At 47.4% G+C, this 26,423-nt stretch overlaps 1 protein-coding gene across 1 annotated transcript in view; it reads right to left on the reverse strand.

The window, feature by feature from the left end:
* Nucleotides 1–5,673: 5,673 nt before the first annotated feature.
* LOC102562404 (scavenger receptor cysteine-rich type 1 protein M130) overlaps nt 5,674–26,423 on the reverse strand; it is a 36,356-nt gene continuing 15,606 nt past the window's right edge. The window contains exons 2-13 of the mRNA XM_059726794.1: nt 25,999–26,319; nt 24,221–24,535; nt 22,423–22,737; nt 20,675–20,992; nt 18,372–18,686; nt 17,756–17,818; nt 17,355–17,669; nt 15,624–15,659; nt 15,151–15,279; nt 13,805–13,900; nt 6,893–7,045; nt 5,674–6,344 (exon numbers count right to left, since the gene is read on the reverse strand). Of these exons, the coding sequence (XP_059582777.1) occupies nt 6,220–6,344; nt 6,893–7,045; nt 13,805–13,900; nt 15,151–15,279; nt 15,624–15,659; nt 17,355–17,669; nt 17,756–17,818; nt 18,372–18,686; nt 20,675–20,992; nt 22,423–22,737; nt 24,221–24,535; nt 25,999–26,319 (2,501 nt within the window). The 3' untranslated portion in view covers nt 5,674–6,219. The remainder of the gene's footprint in view (nt 6,345–6,892; nt 7,046–13,804; nt 13,901–15,150; nt 15,280–15,623; nt 15,660–17,354; nt 17,670–17,755; nt 17,819–18,371; nt 18,687–20,674; nt 20,993–22,422; nt 22,738–24,220; nt 24,536–25,998; nt 26,320–26,423) is intronic.

Raw genomic sequence — 26,423 nt, forward strand, 5'->3', positions numbered from 1 at the left:
TTGCAACATCCTCCAGCCGTTTCCCTGGGTCTCTTAATCTTCCTTCTTTCAAGCACACCTTCCCTAGTGAACTTACCTGGAAGCTGGGCTCTTTACTGCTCGTTGGCCCCAAAAGGTTCCTTTGTCCTGTTTTCCTCACACCAAGCTGAAAGGCTCAGCCCTCAAAAGGCTGGGGTGGGGGGCAGTAAACTAACCTGCAAATTATCCTGCAAACTGCTTACCCTGTTTGCAGCTCCTGTTCAGTGGCTCCTTCTTCACTGGTTCTAAAGCTGTCCGGTGTGCTCAATAGTTGCGGCAAATATTAAGTAAGAGTGCGTGAGAGGGTTATCTTTGAGAGCACTGGACGCACCAAGGAAGCAGTGTGGCCATCCCAAATAATAGCAGAAGGGAACTGGGAAACAGGATATTTCTCACACTATGTACTCAGTGAGAAGGCAGGGGGAGGAACCCATTTAAAAGCTCTGACAGTCTGGCCCTGTCTCTCGGTAAAGCGCAGATTCTCTTCCTTCCTGCTGCTGCTCACCTGAACACACCACGTGGGCTGCAGTCCCACAGGGACACTCCACAGCATCCAGTGCAGTCACAAGAGAATGTCTCCTGTGGGATTCACTCCTTTCACAGCCAAAGGTGGCATTCAAAACGGGCCCATTTCTTTTCCCAAAGAGCTCTTCTGCTGGGATTGAGAGGGCTACTCCATAGTCCAGCTGCTGGCAGAGGGTATTGGCAGCCAGGAAGTCCCACTGGGAGTCACAAACAGCTACCCAGGTGCCCCTGTGACAAAGCTCCACCCTCCCTGAACACCTCGTACTGCCATTTCCCAGCCTGTATCCCTCATACCCTAAGAAGAAAAATAGAACTTAGCCATAAGATTTCTCTGCTATAACTGTCCCTGGAGGAATGTAGAAGCAATCCCAGTGACGTGAGATCAGAAATCATGATTTTCCAAGGCTTTCAACTCAGAGCGCTCAGAGCCTATATGCAGGCACTGGTACTACAGGTTTTTTTGCCCTCATGCACTGCAGGAGGGTAACCCCAGCACTCACCAACTTTGCCGTGCAGGCACTGGCTCTGGGCTCAGCATCACACCTGATACGGACTCTCTGAGCTGAGGCCTGATGCTGGGTGTTGCAAAGACGAGATGCTGGAGTGGATCTCTGAGGTCAGCATGCAAACACCATTTGAGGCAACTTGGCTAGGTTCTAGTCCCCCTATTATGCGTTTAAAGGGTCTTAGGAGCCAAATGCAATTTTATTCCACCCTGCTAAAATCTCTGAAAAACAGTTGCTACAAAAGATGCAGCAGATGTGTGACAGCTGAAAATTATGTGTGTAATAAAGGTGCTTCCTGATTATATCAAGTGTTTTTCTGTATTTGTTTAGATATTAAGCTATATGTTGTTGCTAAGAGCCTAATTCAAATTTAAGATGTAATGAGGCCTTGTATAAAGTAAGGCCTAGTAAATTTAGCAAAGCCTTGAAGTAGTAAGGCCCTGTGGCATAGTTAAAATTACCTTATCAAAGGAATGCAAGGCTTGTACTGCTAATTGGTCAGTTTAAGGACAGTTAAAGTAAAAGGAATCTGAATAGTTGTACGTTATCAGAACCATTCAGAAGCTTTAAATTGGCTGGAATATCTGGAAACCATTCAGAAGGAAGATACAGCTCTGTGAAAAGGATTAGTTAGCTGTTGCCTGGATCAGTGGGCCCATGGACCTCGAGAAGCCCAAGGACTGCATTCCAGGGTCCTTCCCGGTACCCCTTTGGACAGTGTCGTTCAGGGACGCCTGACTTCGCTGAACTTTGTGGAAAGAGAAGCTTGCTGTGTATCAGGCATCAGAGGGGACTGCCAATATGCTGCCAATGCAAATTGCTTTGGTCTGTCATTGTTTGTTTTGTTACTACACGTAGTTGTGCTTTTGTTAAGTCAATAAATCTTTCTTACCTTTCTACCCTTGACCATACTCTCAATCCTGAACGCTCCTCATTCTTGCTGCTTTTTTGTGACTCAGAGTCAAGGGTAAGATGACAGTGTGTTACAAAGTAGATGAATTAATACTGTTTCCCAGGCTATGTGTGAAGCTGTTGTTGTGAAGATAGCTACTTCGAACCTTCAGCAGGGAAGACCTCAGTGATAGGCAGAAGTGAAAGACATCACCTTTATACAAGGATGTGGATGCCAGAATTAAACCACAATTTATTCTGATTGTGACCTGCATGAGACCTACATGACTGGCACTGAGGAGTCTAAAAAAAGGAAGAATTCTATGTTCCTTTTTTGCAACTAAATGCTACCTCGCTGACCTCATAAGTGGTATTTTTGGCAGTTACATGCAGGTTATGTTTCTATTTCCCCTGCATTATGGATGCTAAGTATTCACATGGCTACAGAGCACCTGCAGCAGACTACACACTTGTCAGAAAAGTTTGTAGCCACATACACATGCCTATTTTGGATGAGCATGTTAGCCTAAGATTTGAAAATTCATCCCCCCAGAAACCCAAACATGATGGGTGCTGCATGGAAGAGGGTCCTGGCATATTGTAGCCCAAATAACCGTGTGGTTAAAGCACTTCCCAAACAATTGAAAGGTCTAGGTTTTAACCTCTGCCTGTCAAGGGAGGGTTTGAATCTGTATCCCTCAGGTTTCCCAGCATGGTGGTCTAACCACCACACCAAAGGCATACCTCCCTGTTACATTCACTACAGGGCAGGCATTAACCAGTGCTATCTCCCACCCTTCTTTTGAACCTGGCCCTGCAGGCAGCAATGAGAACAAATTATGTAGCACCAGGACGAAAAGAATAATCTCCCCCTGGCACAGTGAGAAGTAAGCCCCTGTGGTGATGGCCAGAGAGACACTGGAATGTCTCTAGACTAGAATTGGTTTGAGCAGAAAACGCAGCACAGGATAAACTGGCAGCAACCAGCTATCTGCATCTGATGCCAGGCCAAGCTGACTTTGGTCCCAAGCAGAATTTTCTTCTCTTCTGGGAGCTTCCAAGGCACAAACATGTCACATAAATCCATTAGGTGTTCTATAAAATAATTGCTCACTTGGACTTGGTCCCAACACATCATTTTATTCATCTCCTTGCTCATGATAATAGAAATAAGGAGATAATTGTGGAGTTGGTGAGCCGAATCCCTATACCAAGGACTGGGTGGCATTGGATTAGCAGCACACTGATTACCTTGCAGTGGGAAAAGTCTAGGCTGTTGCTCCATGTAATTTGAAATGGTGCCATCTCTCTCACCCAGAGCTTCTTGGAAGTTTAAAGTGAGTTGGCCCAAATTGGGGGCAGTGATTTGATTCATTGATTTGGATCACTGTCTCAAATTGATTCAGCTGAATCCAAATCTGAAGATTTGATGCTGGTTTGGAAAACCAGCGGTTTGGCCATAGACAAGCTTTAAATGTTGTTTCTACATACCTCAAGGTACCCGGCGCAGTTCGTGAATGCTGCAATGCTGGGATGGATGGAGCATCCCACCAGAGCATGGGGGGATCCCCCACATGTTCAGCAGCAAACCCAGAAGTGAACCAGAATTACATCCAGTCCACTTTCAGGTCCACCAGGAACCAGGGTGGGAGCCCTCCACGAACCCCTGGTTTGGCAGTCGGCTGTGGGGGATCCTGGGTGAGCCCCCGGACCCAGGAGGCACCAGTCACTGAGCCGGAAGGGGAATGGGGGTGGGGAGGAAGGGGCCTGCACTCTCCACAGCACACCCAGAAGTGGACCAGAAGTGTTTCTGCTCCACTTCTGGGTGTGCTGCTGAGCATTCTGGGGAGCCCCCTGGGTTCCTGTGGGATGCTCCATGCACCCCAGCATCACAGCATTATGAGCCGCCTGCTACCTAGACATATGTAGAAAAAACATTTAAACCTGTGTCTATGTCTGAATCAATACATCTTTCCAAATCTCTCCAAATCGAATGACCTGCCACTGGACATGGTACAAGGAGCAGCAGGATCTGTGGGTTTTGCTGGTCCCAGCCCTTGATGCCAATCACTTGGCCACCCCCCAACCCCCCCACCCCAATGTCAGTTGCCCTACCTGGAGAGGTTTTTGAAGGATAGTGTGCAGACAAAGTGCATCAGCGATCTGAAGGTGAAACCCAACCAGGGCAAAGTCTTTGAGGTTACCTCAAACTGGGGCACCAGCAACCACTTCATGTTCCAGGGGATCCTCACACACTTTACTGACTGATGTTTTATCATTTGGACCTATCTCAACTGGCTGCCACTCCACAGTACCATCCACTAGAGAAACTGCAACACCAAGTGGCAGAGGTGCAGCTATGACAGTGAGACCCTTCCCCATGTCCTGTGTGCCTGCAAGCAAATCTGGCACAACACACTGTCCAGGACTGCCTACTAAGAGTCATCTCAGAGACAATAGGAACCAAGTATACCACACCATCCAAGGCTGCAACAGCCAGCTGCGCCCAGACATCATCAAAACAGACAAGGACAATGAACAAGCCCTGATGATCAATGTGACCATCCCTTTCAAGAACCAGTGGTAGGCTAGTCTTGAAGCCCAAAAGTGAAATATGAAAAAGTACAAGTATGATAAAACTTGTGCATCTAAGTTCTTTTAGCTGCCTAATAGATGGACAAGGATCTGGACCTTAGTCATTTCAGCCTGGAATATATAAAGCTTATCTGACCTTTCACCCTTCCTCAGCTTTTTCCTGAAAAGATGAAAAGGACTGTCTACTACAAAGTCATTTTGTCTTTGTTCAGGACCCCTACCTTCATTTAGATAAACCAAAGATTTTAGAAGAGATTCTCACAGAATCTCAGCACCAACAAGACAGCATTTCCAAATGCACGTGCACATGGGTCAAGTCGGTCATAAACTTATATCATATCATAAATTGCAACAACTACTCACTCCATGAAAAATTTCCATAAGTAATTTTCCCTCAAAAGAGAGAGAGGGATTATCAACTACATATGAACAAACCAAAGCAACACAAGATATTCATAAGCCATAAACTTGGATGTGATCCACGGCAGACCTCCTAGGGGAGGGCGGAGAGGGTGGAGGGACTGCAAGGTGCAGTTGCACCCCACTTCAATAGTGTGGATCCCCTATAAGTGCTCTCCTTCCCTGGAGCCTCAGATGCCTGGGTCCCCCGTGGAGTCCAAAGCATGCTTGGAGCCCTGGGTTGGCAGGAGATACCAGGGGGCGTGAAGCATGGAGCAGGTGAAGAAGATGAGGTCTGCCTGCTGCTGCAGCCATCCACAGCTGATTGGGGCACACGAAGCCCCACATTACTTGCACCATTGCCAGGCAGGGGTGCTTGGAGAAGATGCATGGGGTGCTGGGCTCCCAGGGTATAAGAATTTAAAGAGAAGAAAAATGAAATAATCTACATTTTCACTGACTGCCTGTTTTGTATGCATACCAGCACAGCCGCTGGCTTCTTTACTTTTCATTCCATCCAGGAAGAGCACACACCAACTGCTGAAACTTCCTTAGCCTGACGAAGGGTTTTTGAGCCCGAAAACTTGCTTAAAAATTGTTCTCTAACTATTTAGTTGGTCTAATAAAAGATATCATATTTACCCAAAGAACTTTGTCTACAAAAAAAATAAGGACTTCTTTTCACTGTTTTTTAATTTTGTGAAAGCATGTGAAGGGGCAGAAATGACAGTCAGTTTATTACCTTGGAGTTCAAATGGAAGTTTGGAGCATGAATACTACATTTGGGTCCTCTCTATCTCTATCAATATTTCCTTACTGCATATGTCAGCATCGCTGCACAGAATTATAAATCAAATATCCTGTCTAACAGCCTGCAGTGATGAAGTACCACTTTATTATTATCTTCTCTTGTAATTCTTTTCATTCTCCCTCCATTACCATCCCCTGGGACTGACCCAACACATCAGGTTGAGAGAAATATCATTTCTGGAACAAGCTTTAAGAAATGTTTTAATAACAAAATGCATTAACTTTAGGATGAAGAATTTTTTAGGAATATAAAAGCAGGAACTATTCATACAGCCTGATCAATGGTAAATAAAAAATGTCACTTAAACTACTATGCTTGCAACTACATCACCCTCTATAAGAAGCTGGTCAGGCTACCTGCTGTGCAAAGACTGTCTCTAGTGACTCTCTGGCCCAGTCAGCATTTCAAAGAAGAGTCATCTAATCATACAGCATTTGTGTCCTCACACGGCATATGCTCTAAATACAGACATTCTTATATCAATGTCCCAGCAAAGCCATCTTCAACATCATCATATTCTATGTCCCCGGGAGGCAGGGATGTTTCTTTTCCGTCAGGTCCAGAGGTCCCTTCACTTCTTAGGGAGTGCAGACTCCAACCTGAAAATATCAAGGGAAGCACATGATACTGACTTAGTTCTGAACTCTGCCTTGCCCTTCAGGTGAGCCACCCCAAATACCTACACCGCAGTGATTACAAGGTCACCATGAAATACAGGTATATCCGTTACTTCCCATTGCATAACTTCAGGAATCTTCAGCGAGGCCTCAAACTACTGTGGGAGTAACTTATATTTTTCAACTTTAAAATAAATCGAACATTTTCATCCCTTCGTTATTTCTGAAACTTAGATTACGCATGTTTCGTTTCTGAAGCCTTTTATGTTTGATAACTGGAAAACTTGCTATACATTGTTAAAAGCAAAACAGAACCTTTTACATAATGATGTGACTCCACTTTCCACGGGGATTTCAGAGGCTTTCTCTTTATTCTGCTGAGGTGTAAGAACTTCTTCAGCATGGTGAACTTCTTAGACATCATCATAGTCATGGCTTATGGAATCTCCAGACATGACGGGAGGATTTTTTTAAACACTAAACACTGCACGACTAGAGATTATGTAGCAAGGTACACTAACTTTACTCACCTGTCTGCGAATCCCTTGTCCCATCACTTTCCTCTGGGGCTTCATTGACTTCCTCGTAATTCTGGTGAAAATCAGATCTGTGTTCTGCATCAGAATTTGCGTCAGCATCATCATAACCATCACTGGTGGCTTCTCTGGGCAGTACAGAGGTCTCTGAAATACAGATGGGAATTAATAGTGATGAGGACAGACCTGACACTGAATAGAGAAATTAAATAAAGGTCAGGGACAAAAGGCTGAGATGCCCATAAGCAACCCTGATCTCCTCTCTCCTTCAATTCCATTAATTCAGTCTGGGACGCCTGCTAGCAAATGCTCGGCTTAGACCTGGAAAAATTAAGTCCACTACATTAGCCTTATTCAAGAACCCCATTATCTTTTCATCAGAGGATATCAGTATTACTGTACTATATGTTGATAAACCCATGTTCATCTTGTATCATTTTATTTCCTTCCATATCTTTAATTCTTCTTTCCATCAGTGTCTGATCAAAAATCTTATTTTCCATAGAGTTCTTGAGATGGACAGCATCCATATTCCAAGTAATAATAAGTTCTCAAACATTCCCAAGCAGCATTTTTAAGCGACTTGACTCTAAGCAATCAAATAACAAAATATAATGCAGAAATAAAATTATATAGGAAGGTAGAGGATTTTGCCACACTCAGATTTTCTCCCTCTCTGCAAAGTATGTAGCGCAGGGAGCTACGCAACTGGTTTGCCATTTTCCTAGGATCCCTGACTTGCTGGATATGTGATTTTCCAGGTATCCCAACTCTCTGGAGAGCTGACCCCTGTGGGGGTTTGGCAGCCTGGGCACCTCAAGAGTCCCAATGGCTCTGGGAGCCAGGAGCCTGTAATCCATAGAAGCGCTTTCTCCAGAGCAACCCAGGAAGAGCCAGAGAGCTGTAGCTTCATTTCAGAGTTCCCAACAGAAAATGAACTTATCCAGGAAAAATCCAGATTTGTGGAAACTGCAAAGCATTCCAGCTGCCAAAGACCTACTGCTTGGACAATTTGCCTCTCTCCTGACTTGGAGCACAGCATGTGTTTTCTGTTTCTTAGGGTGTCAAATTCTTATGGACACACAAAGGCCAAGCAAACAGGAATTCATACCCCTTGTCATACCACAAATGCCCAAACTTTGTGACTGCAATGAATACGGAAAAGTTTTCTGCCATTTAATTGCAGTGGGCATTTGATTGCTTTATGCACAAGAGCACAGAAAACCCACAATGACCCATGCTCTTCAGCTACCCCAGGCTAGCCCTCTTGGGATTTAAGAGGCTCAATCCTGAACAGCCTGGGAATTATCTTGCAGGATCAGTTCCCTCAAGGCCCCAGAGCACCTACCTAGCTTTCCTCTCTTACAGGGCAGTCTCTAATGCACTCCTGTTTAAATGGGCAACCTCTGCTCCCTCCTTTACATGGATGTGCTGTGGGGAATCTCTGAGAGAAGCTCTGTAATCAGGGAACAAATCACCTGTTGCCCCACAGGATCAGGCCTTGATCAATTCAGGACAACGGGCAACATTTATTTTACCCATTGAAGCAGATCAGCTGGTAAGGCACGTATTGTCCCAGCTGATCCACTTCACTTCATGATGTCTGTTTATACTCTTTCGTCTCTGTCTTCTGCCATACAGAGGGGGCTCCAGGTCCTTGACCACCTGGGTGACAGCGATCATCGCTTGCTGGAATTCATCATCCAGTGCAGGGTGTCAAGGGCCTACAGCAAGGTGGTAGCCCTAGACTTCAAGAGGGCCAACTTCAACGAGTTGAGGAGATTGGAGGGAGAGGCGCTGGGGTTCTCGAGGGCAGGGGAAGTCAGTGCCCAAGATGAGTGGTCGTTCCTTAAGGAGACGAGACTCAGGGCCCAAGGGGTGACAATCCCAACAAGAAGCAAGGGGGGCAAGAGTACCCAAAAGCCTCCCTGGCTCACCAAGGACATCTGGGAATGCCTGGTTGCCAAAAAGGCGGTGTACACCCGGTGGAAGGGGGGGGCGCTATCTCCAAAGAAGAGTATACCTCCACTGCTCGGGCCTGTAGGGGGGCTGTTAGGAAAGCTAAGGCAGACATAGAGCTAGGACTAGTGTCCAAGATCAAAGATAATAAAAAGTCCTTTTTTCAAATATATAGGGAGGATGAAGAGGGCACCATGAAATGTGGGGCCCCTGCAAGATGCGCTGGGCAATCTGGTGGTTACACCAGAGGAGAAGGCAGACATCTTTAACAAATTAGAGACCCTCTGGGTTAAAATCCATGGGGAACACAGCACAGGGGACACAATGGTGGGAGTCTAATACAGACCTCCCACCCAAAGTCCTGAGCTTGACCAGGAGTTTGCCTGGGAACTGGCTGAGGCAGCCTGCTCCAGGACCATGGTTGTCATGGGTGACTTCAATTACCCGGACATCTCGTGGGAGGATTGCTCAGCAAAATCTGAGCGGTCGCAAAGCTTCCTCTTGTGCTTGGATGACCTCTACCTGACTCAAGAAGTCTATGGGCCAACGAGAGGCAAAGCGCTGCTCGACCTGGTACTGGCTACTGGGGATCACCTAGTCGGCGACCTAGCGATCGATGGGAAGCTGGGTGACAGCGACCACGAGCTGATCACCTTCACCATCCACCGAAAAGCTGGCAAGTCAGTCAGCAACACACAAGTCCTTGACTTCAGGAAAGCTGACTTTGACAAGCTCAGGAGGCTTGTCAGTGAGTCCCTAAGGGACCATGACCACAGGGAGAGGGGAGTTCAAAAAGAGTGGTTGCTCCTCAAGGGAGCGATCCTCAAAGCACAAACTAAGTCTATTCCATCTCAGAGGAAAGGCAGCAAGAGGGCACAGCAGCCCCCCTGGCTCTCCAGGGACCTAGCAGACCTCCTAAGGCTAAAAAGAAAAGCCTACAAAAGATGGAGAATGGGAGTCACCTCCAAGGAGGATTATTCTGCACTGGTCCGGTCCTGTAGGGAGCATACCAGGAAAGCCAAGGCTGCAACTGAACTCCAGCTAGCTTTGAGCATCAAGGACAATAAAAAGTCCTTTTTCAGATATGTGGGGAGCCGGAGGAAAAGCAGGGGCAACTTTGGACCCCTGCTGAACCAGATAGGGCAACTGACAACTGATGCCCAGGAAAAAGCCAACCTATTAAATAGGTACTTTTTATCGGTCTTTCATCAATCCCATGGGATGCCCATGCCCGCTACGGGACAGGGAAGTCCGGGTGAGGGTGATCCCCTGCCCTCCATTAATGCTGACTTCATGAAGGAACATCTTGAGAAGCTGGATACCTTCAAGTCAGCCGGCCCTGACAATCTTCACCCCAGGGTACTCAAGGAGCTGGCAAGCATCATAGCCCAACCTCTAGCACGGATCTTTGAAAACTCTTGGCGCTCTGGTGTAGTGCCTGAAGACTGGAAGAAGGCCAATGTGGTGCCTTCAAAAAAGGGAGGAAAGTGGATCTGGCTAACTATAGGCCCATTAGCCTGACTTCTATCCCGGGGAAGATCTTAGAAAAGTTTATTAAAGAGGCCATCCTTAATGGACTGGCCGACGCCAACATCTTAAGGGATAGCCAGCACGGGTTTATTGAAGGTAGGTCTTGCTTGACCAATCTCATTTCCTTCTACGACCAGGTGACCTATCACCTGGACAAGGGAGAAGAGATTGATGTCATATATCTTGACTTCAAAAAAGCCTTCGATCTGGTATCCCATGATCACCTCTTGGTGAAACTGGCCAATTGTCGCCTTGGGTCCACCACGATCCACTGGCTGGAAAATTGCCTCCGTGGTCAGACCCAGACGGTAGTAATTGATGGAAGTCACTCATCATGGCGTCCTGTGACCAGTGGGGTCCCCCAAGGCTCTGTCCTTGGACCCATACTGTTCAACATCTTCATTAATGATGTGGACACTGGAGTCAGAAGCGGACTGGCCAAGTTCACCGATGACACCAAACTTTGGGGCAAAGCATCCACACCAGAAGACAGGCAGGTGATCCAGGCTGACCTGGACAGGCTCAGCAAGTGGGCGGATGAGAATCTGATGGTGTTCAACGCCAATAAATGCAAGGTTCTCCACCTTGGGAAGAAAAACCCACAGCATCCTTATAGGCTCAGCAGTGCTATGTTGGCTAGCACTATGGAAGAAAGAGACTTGGGGGTCATCATTGACCACAAGATGAACGTGAGCCTGCAATGCGATGCTGCGGCTAGTAAAGCGACCAAAACGCTGGCTTGCATCCATAGATGCTTCTCAAGCAAATTCCAGGACATCATTCTCCCCTTGTACTCAGCCTTGGTGAGGCCGCAGCTGGAGTACTGCGTCCAGTTTTGGGCTCCACAATTCAAAAAGGATGTGGAGAAGCTTGAGAGAGTCCAGAGAAGAGCCACGCGCATGATCAGAGGTCAGGGAAGCAGACCCTACGATGACAGGCTGAGAGCCCTGGGGCTCTTTAGCCTGGAAAAGCGCAGGCTCAGGGGTGATCTGATGGCCACCTATAAGTTTATCGGGGTGACCACCAGTATCTGGGGGAACGTTTGTTCACCAGAGCGCCCCAAGGGATGACAACTAGGTCGAACGGTCATAAACTACTACAAGACCATTTCAGGCTGGACATAAGGAAGAATTTCTTTACTGTCCAAGCCCCCAAGGTCTGGAACAGCCTGCCACCGGAGGTGGTTCAAGCACCTACATTGAACACCTTCAAGAGCAAACTGGATGCTCATCTTGCTGGGATCCTATGACCCCAGCTGACTTCCTGCCCTTTGGGCAGGGGGCTGGACTCGATGATCTTCCGAGGTCCCTTCTAGCCCTAATGTCTATGAAATCTATGAAATTCTTCACCTCCGTTTTCTTGTGCAGGGACTGAGACTCCCCCACCGTATTTCAGGATGGACTCGAGGGGAACGCCTCAAGACCTAAGGTTGAGGAGAACCGGGTTAGAGTGCTTCTGGAGGGGCTGGATGTGTTCAAGTCAGCAGGTCCAGATGCTCTCCACCCCAGGGTGTTGAGGGAGCTATCAGGGGTTATTGCTGGTCCCTTGGCATGGCTTTACGAGCGCTCGTGGTGCTCGGGCCAGGTGCCAGATGATTGGAACATAGCCAATGTGGTCCCCATCTTTAAGAAAGGGAGGAGGGAGGACCCGGGCAACTATAGGCCCGTCAGTCTTACCTCAATCCTGGGGAAACTCTTTGAGAAGATCATCAAGGAGCGCATCTGTGATGGGCCGGCATCGGGGATGATGCTCAAGGGCAACCAGCACAGTTTCATTAGGGGCAGGTCATGTCAGACCAACCTGATTGCCTTTTACGATCAGGTCACAAAAGCATTGGATGCAGGTGTCGCTGTGGATGTAGTCTTCCTGGACTTCAGCAACGCCTTTGACACTGTCTCCCACCCCATACTCATTAAAAACCTAGGTGACTGTGGCATTGATGCCTACACATTCAGATGGATTGCTAATTGGCTGAAGTGTCATACTCAGAAGGTGGTGGTGGATGGGTCATATTCGACCTGGGGGAAAGTGGGCAGCAGAGTCCCCCAGGGCTTGGTCATTGGGCCAGCACTGTTCAATATCTTTATCAGAGATTTGGACAATGGGGTGAAAAGCAAATTGTTCAAATTTGCTGATGATACCAAAATTTGGGGTGAGGTGGGCACGCTAGTAGGGAGGGAAAGACTGCAGATACAGACAAGTGCAGGGTGCTGCACTTGGGCAGTAGTAACCAGCAGCACACTTATAAGATGGGAAACTCCCTTCTTGAGAGCACGGAGGCAGAAAGGGATCTTGGAGTCATAATTGACTCCAAGATGAACATGAGCCGACAATGCGAGGTCATGGTCGGCAGGGCTAACCGGACCCTATCGTGCATCCACAGGTGCATCTCAAGTAGGGCCAAGGAGGTGATCCTCCCCCTCTACACAACACTGGTCAGGCCGCAGCTGGAGTACTTTGTCCAGTTCTGGGTGCCGCACGTCAAGAGGGATGTGGACAACATTAAGAGGGTCCAGAGGAGGGCCACTCACATGATCCAGGGACAGCAGGGCAGACCCTACAATGAGAGGCTATGGGACTGAACCTGTTCAGCCTTCACAAGAGAAGGCTCAGGGGGGACCTGGTGATCCTCTATAAACTCACTGGGGGGGGGGGGGAAGAAGGGTTTGGGGGAGACCTTGTTTCCCCTAGCGCCCCCCGGGATAACAAGGAATAACGGCCACAAGTTGTTGGAGAGTAGGTTTAGATTAGGCATCCATAAGAACTACTTCATAGTTAGGGCGGCTAGGATCTGGAACCAACTTCCAAGGGAAGTGGTGCTGGCTCCTACCCTGGGGGTCTTTAAGAAGCGGCTCAATGCCTACCTGGCTGGGGTCGCTTGAGCCCAGTTTCCCTCCTCCCCAGGCAGGGGATTGGAGTTGAAGATCTACAAGGTCCCTTCCGACCTTACTTCTATGATTCTACGATTCTATGATACAACTAAATCAATGCCACACTCTGTAGTAGAAAGGATGATGGTGGAAGAAACCTCAAAGGAAAGTGACCACACACAGCAGATCACTGACCACTGTAGGAAAGGAAAGGAGATAGTGAATAATCATTATTCCAATGTTCCCAAGCTATTTTCAAATTATCTGGCCCTAGAAACAGATGCTTTCCTGACCCATCCTTAGTTCCACTCCAAAACTGGAGCATGGGCAATGTGACAGAAATTGTCCCGGGAGCTGGGACTAGCAACATCTTGGTTCATGAGCACGCTGGGGTTTTCACTGATGGAAGTTCACTGGTCTCATCACAGAACCAGTGCTGGCAGCATTCAGCCCAGTTGAAAACTACAGGGAATTAGGTCTAGGTCAAGATCTCAGGATGGGAAGTGAATTAGACAGTGACTCTGTGTTAGGAACGTAATGCACAGACCTGAATGAACAAATAATTCCTGCTTCTCCTTCACTGGGCTGTAGTCAATCTCTTCATACACAACCTCAGAGAAGGGCTGCATGACGTTTCTGGACCCTGAAAGCAAAGAGTAAGCGGTTATTAGAAGAGGAGGTGGGAAACATTATTAAACCTTCAAATCAGTGTGGGACTATCAGCAGTTCTGCTTCATTTTCCTGCCAGAAAATATCTCAGTCTAGACAACTAATGTGTCCCCTTTAAAAACTTCTCTTTGGAGATGTTTCCTTATCTGTTCCACCATCACAAAATCTCTCCTCCTAAAATGTCTGTTTTTCTTTCAGTTCATTACTGTACATTATTGCCCACACAGCAGCTTCAATAATTCCTCTCCCAACACAAAGTTTACATTTCAGGAGTAACAACACCTATTTCTCTGCTTTATAATGTTGTTGTAGTTGAAGATGCATTCGTCTGTAAGACTCAGTCCTCCAGTGAGTATAATGTATTATCCACTTTTGCTCAAAACTGTTCTTCACTAGGGCTGCCATTCGTCCAGTTTTATAGAGGACAGCCCAGTTTCCTGCTACTCTGTCCTCTCTCCTTTTGGTATGAAACTGGATGCCTTTATGTCAGACTGGTGGAAGTCTGCAGAGGGAAATAGAGGACATAAAGGTATCCAGTTTCATATCAATAGGAAAGAGGACAGAGTAACAGAAAACTGGGCTGCCCTCTATAAAATTGGATGAATGGCCACCCTATTCTTCGCACATCAATAGTCTCAAAATTTTCCACAGTATATCCAATTGTTCTAGGTCATTATTGCTCACATTTTTGGCTCCATTGGCCTGATGAATAACATGGCTCCACTTTGCAGGATGGAACATGCCCTGTGCCAGCCCTTTACACCAAGATCTGGCCCAAGGCTCCATGGTGCCAATGCTGGCCAGGTATGGGCAGTCCAATGCTGGCCAGGTATGGGCAGTGGGGGAGGGAGGAGGGGCAGAGCCCAATCCTGGCGTGGTGGAGATGGTGAAGGGATCTATGCCATACTGTCCACCTCGATTCAGGCTCCAGGGCTCCATGCTCCCCACCCCTGGGCCCCACACACTGGAATCAGACCCTGCCCCACCCTGCATGCCCGATCTAGCACTCAGAGCCACAGTCAGCAAGTCTACCCACAGGATCGTTTGGGAACCCAACGGGTTGGATGGCAGAGCACTGTGGGCTGGATCTGGCCCACAGTCTAGGGGTTGAACACTCCTTTCCAGGGGCTTTTCCACTATTTCCCTCTTCTTTCTCATACTCTACAACTTTTCCTGCAACTTCAAAGAGGTACATCCATATCAGTTAAACCCACTGGGACACACCTTTCTGCTGTGCTCTGGCATTTCGCACCAGCCCAGCCACAATGATTAGGACCAAGCAGAGAAGGACGCCCAGAATAATGCAGATGACAATGGGCACCATGTCTCCCCAACTGTCTGTGGCAGGTGGATCTGAAAGGAAACAAACATAGAAGAAGTAAAAACTATTCTCTGAAAGACAAATAAATCTCAAGTGAACATCCCCAGTTTTTATTCTACTGTATGTGGCCAAAAGGTCAAATACTGAGAGACAGGAGAGGAACTCACATGGTAGAGTGAGAGTCAGGAGCCCAGGCACATCAGCGAAAAGCCACTGAGCAGGAAAGCCTATTGGTCGGCGTGCCCTGCAGGACCCACCCCAGGTGCCATTGGCTCATAGATATCAGACTTTCAGTCAAGAAGCTCCTTCTCCCAGAGCACAAGTTACAGGTCATCTCTCAGGAAAATGCAGCACTTATTGGAAGGGGGTTCTTTACCTGTTCCCTTCGGGGAAGTTGTCATTCCTGTTGCATCTGCAAAGGGAAATAGAAGAAGGATTGGAGTCTGAGAGATGGGAGAGGTAAAGCATTATCTACCAAAGGGATGGTCCCCGTGGGTGGCTACAGGTGGAACTGGCACATCACATATATGTTCTCCCTTCAAGCGGGCAGGGACAGTGCTGGGCCAACTGAGAAAGAAGTCCCCCAGTGCTTTAGTAGCAGTGGGGACAACAGTAATAAACTGGAACACCGGAGCCTCAGATGAGACCAGGGGCTCCATGGGCTGACACCTGGGCCCATCTGGGCCCTCCAAGGTTACACCCCTCACCATCCGTTCCTGTGGCCAAGGAATGGGAGACAGATATGTGGCCAGGGAGGTGTATCCAACACCCCTCCACAGAAAGCTCCAAGCTTTCTAACTACCCTGTCACTCACTGTTACTGCTGCCAAGGGGCTGCCACCTCTTACTGCATAACGGATTGAAGAGAGATCCACAGTGCAAATAACTAGATTAGCTTTATTCATTATGCCCAGGTGATAAGGCTACCTGACAATGGGATGTGTGCAAGGACAACAGATTTAAATTTTTCCACCATTATGCATCTTATATACAAATACATATACAGTATTAAGCCAATCATTAGCTAATGCAGTTAGTTACATAAGTGCATTTCCTGAATAGGTAATATCTGCCACCAGAATTATTTTTGCTTCATAAATCTCTGTGAACTATAATTTAGTTTGTTATAATTCAGCTTTCCCACCTAATGGCTGGTCCACTCCTACCTGATTCTTCCCAGCCATACTCGGAGCCTCCTTAGGTAGTTCTAACAGTTGCCCATCATCTGAAGATATAGACCACCATCAAGAAAGCAATCTCAGCCAGGAAATTGCTGTCACCTTTCTACCAATATCCAAATTTCCATAGCCACAAAATGTGAAAGCAAACACATGTCCATATTCTCTGTCACACCATAAATGCTCAGGTTTGTGTCACAACTGAAAGTAGGAATAGATCAGGTGATTTTATAACAGCCCCAGTATGTTTGCTTATGGCACAAGTGCTCAGGCACTCCTGGCTCCCTGAGGCAGGTGCTCCTCAGGATGGAGGGGGCTGATCCTTCACGCCCCAGGAATTCCCAGGCAGGATTGGCCCCTCAAGCCTTAGAAACACCTGCCTTGCTTTCCCAGCTTACCCAGATGAATCCCTCCATGGATGCATCCCTCTGCAGGGGATTTCCCCACATGCCCTACAAACATGGAGTCCTGGGGGAAGGAGATTCCTGAGGGGGTGCACCTTCTACATTGTCAGCACTCCCATTCCTGACAGCAGTGTGATGCACAGGCTGCAACATGGAGTAGGGACCCCGGTTGGGAGCTCCCCCTCACCATTGCACTTGCAGACCCAGGTGCACAAGTGCCTTGCATAAGGGTTTCCCCATGCAAGCATGCTGGTGCAGAGGGGGAACTCCCACCGGGGTCCCCTGCGCAACCCAGGGACATGTCTGCAAACTGGTTTCCCCCTCATGCAGATACACCCCAAGTTAGGGCTCAGCAACCAGGCATGTCTGTAGATGTGCGTGGAGTGTGATCAGTTGTGCCACAACCTATCACAGCACAGCCAATCACACTCCACTGACAATATTTGTTTCTAGCCTCACATACCATCTCTGCAGGAAGCTTTCCTAACTGAATCTTTCCAACCTGTCCAATGAGGCTTACACTCACCAGAGCAATTCACAGCAGCATCTTCTTTATGGTGGCAGTTACTGTCCTCCCAGTGCTTCGCAGGACAGTGCCACAGAGATGACTCTGTCCCTTGACAGTCCAATTTCTCCAGCCAGATGGGGCCAGTCCCTTCCCCGAATGCTGCTCGACCCAGAGCAGACACAGCAGGTCCACAGCCCAGTTGTTTACACACAACTTTTGCATCCGCCATGTCCCAGGAGTCATCACACACTGTTCCCCAGAAGCCGCGGTGCCAAACCTCCACTCTCCCTGAACAGCCGTCCTTTCCTTGCACAACGCGAAGCTTTTCCTTGTCTGGGAAAGGCGGAAACCTCACATGTTACTGGGATAGCTGGGAAGATTGTTAGAATTAGAGAAGAGATACAGAGAAGCATTGATACCTGTGCAGTTTGTAGAGCCTGGGCACGCAGCAAATGAGTTTTGTGTACTGTTTTCTTTTCCTCCTACAGAAACAAATATTACCATGAGTGGACTAATTACTGTATTTCATGAAAAATGAAGTAGAATCTATAATCTCTCCACTGCAACACTGTGGGCAAGTTTACATGCGACGGTAACTCGCCTTAGTGACGTGCTATACTGACGAAGCGATCATGTCCATCTACACATGACCAACAGCTACTTTGCTGCAGCACTGCACTCCCTCACTGTAGCATGCCACTACAGAATAGCAGCAGCTAAAAATCACCATTTGCCCAATAGACAACACAGTACGGGCGACACCTGCGCCATGCTTTAGCACTTCTTTTGGAAGTATTAAAGCATGGGCATGACACAGGAGCAACATCACCATATGAGTACAGGTAGATGCGCCTTGTATGAATAAGATAGAAGTTCTAGTTTATGTAATACCAAAGGATTTGTACGTTAGTTATAAACATGATTTCTCAAACTTCTTGCAGCTCTCTGCCGTTGTGTGTGTGATTGTGATTTCTCACACCATGATTTCCAGTATACCCGGGTAACCAGGCTCATGTGAGCAGTTACAGAACAGACCTGAACAGAGCACTCCTGCATCCTCTTTGTGTCGGCAGTTGTGCTGGCCCCAGCTCTTGGAAGGACATGCCCACAGCTCCGACTCATTCCCAGCGCAGTTCACATCATCCAGCCAGATCTGCCCTGAGCCTTCCCCATAGTGAGCAGAGGCAGATGCCTCAATGGCGTTTCCGCATCTCAGTTGTTTGCAAACTACGCTGGCATCAGACAAGCCCCAGGAATCATCACAGACAGTCCCCCAGGTGCCCTGGTAATAAACCTCCACTCTCCCAGCACAGCGACCTGCCCCATTCACCAGTCTGATATTCCTGCTTCCTGTAAGGAGAAATCCCAGCAGTTAATGGGCAAATTAATGATAACTGAATAGTTTTCATGTAAATCATTCTGATATTAATAAGGTTCATACATTGAAATGACTTAAAAACCTGGACTTACAAGTAAAAATAAAGGAAAACACCTGCAAAGTTAGAATACAAGAAGATATTGGACAGGAAATAATTCAGGCTCATAAATAGGCCATGCCTCCCTCTACCCCCATCAGAAGTACAAGAAGCAGAATTGCAGCCATGCTTTGGAACTTACTATATTGTTATCCTGCCAACCAAAAATGTACAGATTTGACCCTTGTGTTAACATCTCTTTGCATCCGAGTGAGATCACTTCACAAAGTAGGCTGGTGGCAAGTTCTACGATGGTCATATTTCTGCTCAATTGTGGATGTCAGGAGTTAGGTCAATAAGCAGGCCAAGCAGCCCCCAGCTCAATGGGGGTAAGGGTCTGAATGCCTACTTATTAGCAGCAGGTCTTTCAGAGCACACACAAGCCTGGTCAATATGACAGTTGTCTCCCTGTTAGTCCTGGGCCTCTGACTGCTTGGGCAGCAGTGGCCTTTGTCTACTCGGCCCTCTGGCAGGATGGCAGGTAGGAGCTGACCCTGAACCAATGGTAATAATGGCTATGGCAACATCGCAGGAGACAGTGACTGTGGCTGTGACACTGATGGCACCAGTGGAGGCACTTCCTGCCCTTCCTGGTGGGAGAGGGGAAGGGGAAGAAAATATGGAGGGACCTGCAGGAAGCAATGATGCTCACTTGTGAGGATAAGTGCCACAGCAGAGCTTCTCTCTGGTACTGGGAAATTGGAAACAATGAGCCTGGAAATCAAACTGTGCTTCAGAAGATACTGAAAGTCTGCCCATCAGACCTAAACTGCTTCATTGTTATACCTCTGGGACTAGACTAGGATCTGAGTTTTAGGAGCCAAAAAGGCTATCAGAAATTTCTAGGCAGCTTTCAAGAAGCCAAGGGTGACCCAGTACTGATGTACACTGTTTTTAGTGTGGTGCCAAAAAATCGAGAGAGACTGGTAGAAATTAGAATACATTCACTGAAGCAGACTTATGAATATAGGTAAAGATGCACTCTGAGGAAATAAGAAAGATCAGTAAAATAGGGGCTAAAAACAGGATATGGACAGGCACTTGGATGGCCCAAGCCCTTCTAAAAGCATACCCCACATCCCCTCAAGTCCGGGAGGAGTATACAGTGCCCTCACATTGGTAGAAGCAGGTGCTAACTGCAGTGTTACATATTACTATGGAAAGCCAAAATTTTGTCCTAAATGGGGCAAACAGGGACACCTAGCAGCAGCCCACACTTGGCTAATTTGTTCAATGTGCAGGTAAGTGGGGCACATGGCAAAGCAAAGGGAAGGTTTATGGCAATATTGTCTCTGTGGAGAGAAAGGATACCTCTTTAAGATACTTTTCAACCTCCAAATAAAAAGGAAAGGAAAAAACAATCAGGAACATCGAGTCAAGATCCCTTGGGAGATCTCCTACAGGAAATGGCCCACAGAGTAGGGTTAACGTAAGAGGAGGAGGAGGAAGGAAAGAAAATGAAACAATCTGTTCTCCCAGCCTGTCTTGCTGACTCCCTAACCCACCATGATCCTGGTTCCAAGCCAGACTCCTGTCCTCTGACAGCCAGCTCCCGGCCTGTAGTAATCACCAATATCCCAATCCCATAAACTAGAACTGCTGCTCCAGGCCTCCTGGCTGGTCACCCTGGCTAGATCCCTGCTTACTGATCCTGACCCCTGGTCTCATGTTTCAAAACTGCCAACATCTAGGCACATAAGAGCTCTCAGCCTCTTGACCCCCTGCTCCTGACCCATAACAACTGCGGTCCTTTGCTCCCTGACCTGTCTGTTCCTGATCCCCTGGGTTGTGACCCTGACCGCTGACATCCTGGCTGTACCCCTGACCGAAGAAGATTTTTGTAGGATTTTCAGGAGAAGTCACCTGAGCAAACAACACTGACATCTTCCGCTATGCCAGCCTGCATTGTCTCAGACAGGGAGTTGTTACAGAGCATCAGATTAAACTCATGTCCAGCACACTGGACACTTCTGAACCCCACAGGACCTGTCCCGCGCTCAGACTTTGCAGGGTGATAGGCTTTCTCAGCAGCTCCACACTGCAGCTGCCTGCACACCACGCTGGCATCGTTCATGTCCCACTGATCATCCAGGACTCTGCTCCATGTTCCACCGAGGGAAATCTCAACTCGCCCATCGCACCGGCTCTCTCCATCCAACAGTATAAGTGATTCAGATCGACCTGGCCCCAGGAGAGAGAGAAAATGAATTGAACATCACTTTCTATTTTCCATTATATAACATGCAGAATGCATGAAATTACATTGGTTATCAAACACTCAGAGAACTACAGTGATAAGAAGAACAACTGCTGTTACGAGGAATTTAGTAGAATCCTTCATCAGAATGTTTATACTCAAGGCTAGAGCCCTGGCAGGGAGTTGTTAGCCAGGACCTCCGATTAAGTGCATTCCTTGAGGCCAAGGAACAACACTGGACTTTTGCTTGTCAGCCATCAGAGCTCTCTTGGCAGCGAGTGTGGAAAGATCAGACCCTATACCTGAAGTAGCTCTGCTGGCAAAACCCCTAGTGTGGATGCAGCTTCTGCTTTCTCCTTGCAGAGCTTCTGTTGTCAGGGGTGAGGGTATAGCTCCAGCAAAAGGAAAACCCCTGCCACCAGATGGCCCAGGCAACTTTGTGGTGATGCCCTAATTAAAGTAGTAGCAGTCCCTGTCTCCCTGCCATTATATAAACATAGCCTGAGGAAGGTAGAGAGAAGATACCATAGCTTTGACTTCTGCTGGGAGACAACCCAACAGGTGAATGAAGGTGCTGATTGAAGGTGTCTCAGTGTCTAAGAATATGCTTCACTCCTCTGCATCTGATGCCAGTATTTCTAGCAGCAAACAGTAGCTATGGCCACCAAGATGCTAAAGGATATGTTCACTGCATGCTTCTAGTAGCTCTGGGCAGCTCCAGTCATCTGCCATGTGCCACATTATGAAGTATAATTTAAGATACCACCTGCTGAATGAACCATGGCAACTGCCTGAAGGAGTGAGGGTGTCTTGACTCTCATCGGGCTACTGGGTGAGAGCAGGAGTTTTCAATGAAAAGAGTAACTCTTGTGGCAGAGGGGAAGTTTCTTCTGCTACTAAAGGGCTATGCATCGGCTTTGCCCCATTCACTACAGTCCTTGCCCTCTCTGCAGAGAATGGAGAAGTGGTCACACAGAGGAGGGTGATGCTAGTGGCCAAGACAACAGAGCTATGACATAGGAGTAGTGATCATAAGGTCCAATATACACAGTGAATGACAAGAACTACACGACACATTATATTCTGGAACAATAAGCAATCCCTGTAGACTATGTCTTTCTCTGAGTAACTGAACTGGCTAGCTATTTCACTAAGAAACCTTGCCCCAATTACCAAATCACCTAAATTAGGGAACATATCTAAGTAATAACTATCACTGTAATAGGTTCTTGCCCCATTGCACTAAGAAAGCATAACAGAAGTGACTATATAAAAGCAGTGACTATATATATAAAAGCAGTGTCCTCTTAGATATTCTTCCACTATGAAGCAGGGGAGGGAAGTGGAAACCAGCTGACTGGAAAATTCTTGTACCAGTGTTATTTGGAGCCAGAGCCATTGTTTCTCTGCTCACCTGAGCAAATCACACTGACATCACGGTCATGGAAACACTGAGAGACTCCCAGGGCAGTAACCGGGCAGTGCCATAAATGGGGTTCAGTCCCATTACAGTGGAATGTGTCTCTCCAGACGGGCCCCGTTCCTCTCCCAAAATGCCCTCCTCCTGGAGCTGACACTGCAAATCCACAATCAAGCTGACGACAGAGAACGTGGGCATCTGATAAATCCCAGCGCGAGTCACACATGGTGCCCCAGGCACCGAGCACCTGGACCTCCACTCTCCCCGAGCACTGTGTGCTGCCGTTCACCAGCCTGAACCCTGTGAACCCTGTGGAGAAGAGAAGGTGGACAGTGATTAGAGAGGAGCACAACAGTCCATGTCTCATTTTATACCAAATAGTCAAAGAATGGGAAATCAGAAAATGACAACCCCTTTCTGATTATCTTGGCTTTTCAGGGATTTTACCAGAAATGGATTACAATTCTGCTGTCCTTCCTTCCAACAAAGGGATATCTCTTTATTGCTCTACCCAAGCCCAAAATTCATATCAATACTGTCTTGGTGTTGTGTATGCAGGTTTGAAAGGGTGAGACTTTGTTGGGAAAGACAGCTTATAAAGAAAGAAACACATAAATAAATTCTAATATAATAAAAGCTTTGTCTGTGTCTCTGTTTGTCCATAACACTCTGGTCTAACTGCACATGTGCCGCCAAGAGGGTGGGTGCTGACTGGCTAGCCCAGGGGGCCCGGGCACAACTGTGTGCCAGGGCTCAGGGGAGTGAGCCTATGTGGTCGAAGGGCAGGGAGCCACCGCACTGCACTTTCCCTCAACAGCAGCCAGCAGGGAAGGGAGTGGGGAGTGGGTGGAGGAGCAGGGAATGGGGGTTGCAGCAGCCACCACCACCACTGGAAAAGCCATGGGGGACTGGGGCTGGGGCTGGGGCTATGCTGGGCTGTTCCTCACTTGGGCGAGGGTTACACTTAGACCAGACCAGGTCCTAGGACAAAGGGAGTCCAGCGGCTCCTCTAGGGCCATAGCTGGTCAGCTCCAGCTGCTATTCGCACTGGGGGGAGCTGACGGAGGGCAGCACGTTTCCCTGGGGCCATGGGAGCCTGGTTGCTCCTCCAGAGTAGTTGGCCCCCACTGCTGCACACACTGCAGGGGAGCCAGGGGAGGGGAACACATTCCCCCTGCCCAAGCTTCCCTGCATCATGCTCCTGCACAAGCCACCAGGCTCTGATTGCCCCCTGGCCAGGCTGTTCACAGTGAATGGGGCACCCAGCCACACCAGGTGTGTGCAGTGTGTGGCATGTGGCTGGGTGCATGCAACATGTGGCTGGGACCACACATGTGTGCGTGTGACTGGGTGTGTGCATGGGTGTGATGTGTGGCTGGGTGGGTGGGTATCACTGGGTGGGAGTGTGATGGGTGACTGGGTGTGGTGGGTGGTGTGTAGTTGGGTGTGTGAGGCAGGTGGCTGTATGGGTGGGTGTGGTATGTGGCTGGGTGGATGTGGTGTGTGTGGCAAGTGTGTGGTAGGTGATGTGTGGCCTGGTGTGTGTCCAGTGTGTCGGGGGGCATACAGAGCCAACCACAGAAAGGGGTGGGGGAAGGTTGAACGCAGCCAGACACAAAGCAGATGACACTCCGTCCCCACCGCCCACCCATGAATCATAATGGACACTTGGCTAGTATATAAATAAATGGCTTCCTGCAAATGCCAGGGATTGGATTCAGTGTCTCAGGTGGTCTGTTTTGATACTACATTCCTATATTCCTATTTTTAAGCTACCACACTAAATTCTTACGTGAACATATGAGGCCAGCATCATTTGCGTGTGAGCCTGTCTGATTCATGGGTGGTGCTCGGGGGCAGTACGCAAGATGAGACTCATTTCCCACACACTGAAACTCTTCAGTCCAGATTGGCCCTTGTCCTTCTCCAAAGTGAGCTCCTCCTGTGATGGATACAACTGCTCCACACAGTAGCTCATTACAAATCACACTGGCAGCTTTAGGATCAAGGTGGGAATCACTGACAGTAGCCCAAGTGTGTCCATGTCTTATCTCCAGACGTCCTGAGCAGGCATTGTCACCTTCAATCAGCCGGGGCTGTTTGTCACCTAGAGTCAATCAATCCATCAATGAATATAACACTGAAACCCCTTGCCCTCCATTTCAGCTTTTAGTAAATGCAGATAATTTTTTCAAACCTTTTGCATGCCAAATTCTTTTAAAAATAGGGAATTAACCTCCCATACACACATTAATTAATTTTCTACTTCTCAAAAAAATTATTAACTAATCACAAGGGATAGGGAACATGACTATTTTATTAAATACTTTGCTTTCTGATTAATTATTATGATATTGTGTACTACACTGTTACTAATTGTTAACAAAAGTTTTGTGGTTTCCACTTTCAGTTGAACAGGAAACAGATTTAAATAATCCTATCACTTATACTCAAGAAAGAATACAGTAAGTAAGGCAGAAGAAGGAATAAGAAAAGCAAAGAGAGGAAGAAAGACAAGTTGTACTAGCTACAAACTGAAAGCTAAGGATCTACTCTTTCACTCTCTTGCAACGTGAATGATTTGTACTTGTGAAAAGTTATGCACACCCTCATTGCCAATTCTAATAGCAATGTGAGCAAAAGAGTTATGGTTTGGAAACACCACACATTCATTTTGCACAGCTGAAAAAAACTGCATAAGGCTCCAAGGAAATAAAAATTCAGTCTCGGTATTGGGAGGAACATTCAAACAGCCAGGGTGACTGTGGAGATGAATACCCAGATTGGGAGGTAACCGTAACACCATTAGATGAGTTATTTGAGTTCAGATAAAGCTCTTGGGAGAAAACGAACATCAGGATGTTGTAGTTGCACCAAGGAACTCTCTACTACTACTGCTTTGCTTAGTAACCTGCTTGCTCAAGTTCCCCAGGACAGCAATGAGGAAAGCATGCATCAGATTCATGCATTATCAATGTAACACAATTATACAGAATTCCAGTACAGATTCTCTGACACTACATACTGGGAGCATCTACATGTCATGCTACATCACCACAATGATGCACTATGTCACTACAGTGACATGCTACACCAATATAGTTACGACGTGCATCTACATGTCACTGGCAACTACTTAGCCATAGCTGCACACTCCCTCATTAAACTGCACCATAAAGGCAAAGTAGCTGCTAAACCTTACCATGCAGCATGCTCATGGCACAGTGCAGGTGTTCACTGTGCCATAGGGCAACATGTAGACGTGTCCATAATACAGTTTAGGTGCTCAGATACAATAGCTTTTAAATGCATACAATGTTTCTGATTTGAAATGGAGTAAAAACCTATAAATGGTAAATAGTAAATATGGCATTGGGAGAAGTGGGCTTAGGTTAATCAAGGGATTCTAAAGACTTAGATGTCCTCATTCTCAGTGCGCATAACAGTTATAGGAGTTGAGGATATTTACCCACTTTCCTGTTGTTTCAGAAGGATGAGACACGTTCTTTTTTCATTCCCTTTTCTTCCATGGCAATTTCCTGACAGGTGGAAGGATGGCTAATTCCTTACCTGAGCATGTGACTCCAGTATAGAAAGAAGGAGGGCACGTGAACTCCAGAGAGTAGGAAGTTCCCTTGCATTTCATGACTGTTGTCTCATCACCACGACAAAGAATTACTGGAACTATGTATGGCATGAAATCCTCCACAAAATGGCTGGCGTTGTGGAAACTCACTGCTGATCCACACCCAAGTTCTCTGCAAATTACTTGAAACACTTTTATAGATGCAACAGGAAAACATATTTTCATGAAGAAATCACCAAATTTTGCTTCCACTCTGCCAGCACATGGACTGCTACCACCGGTAAGCTTCCCTCCATGGTATATACCTTCAGTTAGAGAAGCAGGATAGAATTACAGAAGAGCACATTGAGTCATATCTCCTAAGTATTGTACAGGCTAGGAGCTCCCAAGCTCATTTAACGGTAGTTGC

Source organism: Alligator mississippiensis, chromosome 4 (assembly GCF_030867095.1).
Source record: "Alligator mississippiensis isolate rAllMis1 chromosome 4, rAllMis1, whole genome shotgun sequence".
NCBI lineage: Eukaryota > Metazoa > Chordata > Crocodylia > Alligatoridae > Alligator > Alligator mississippiensis.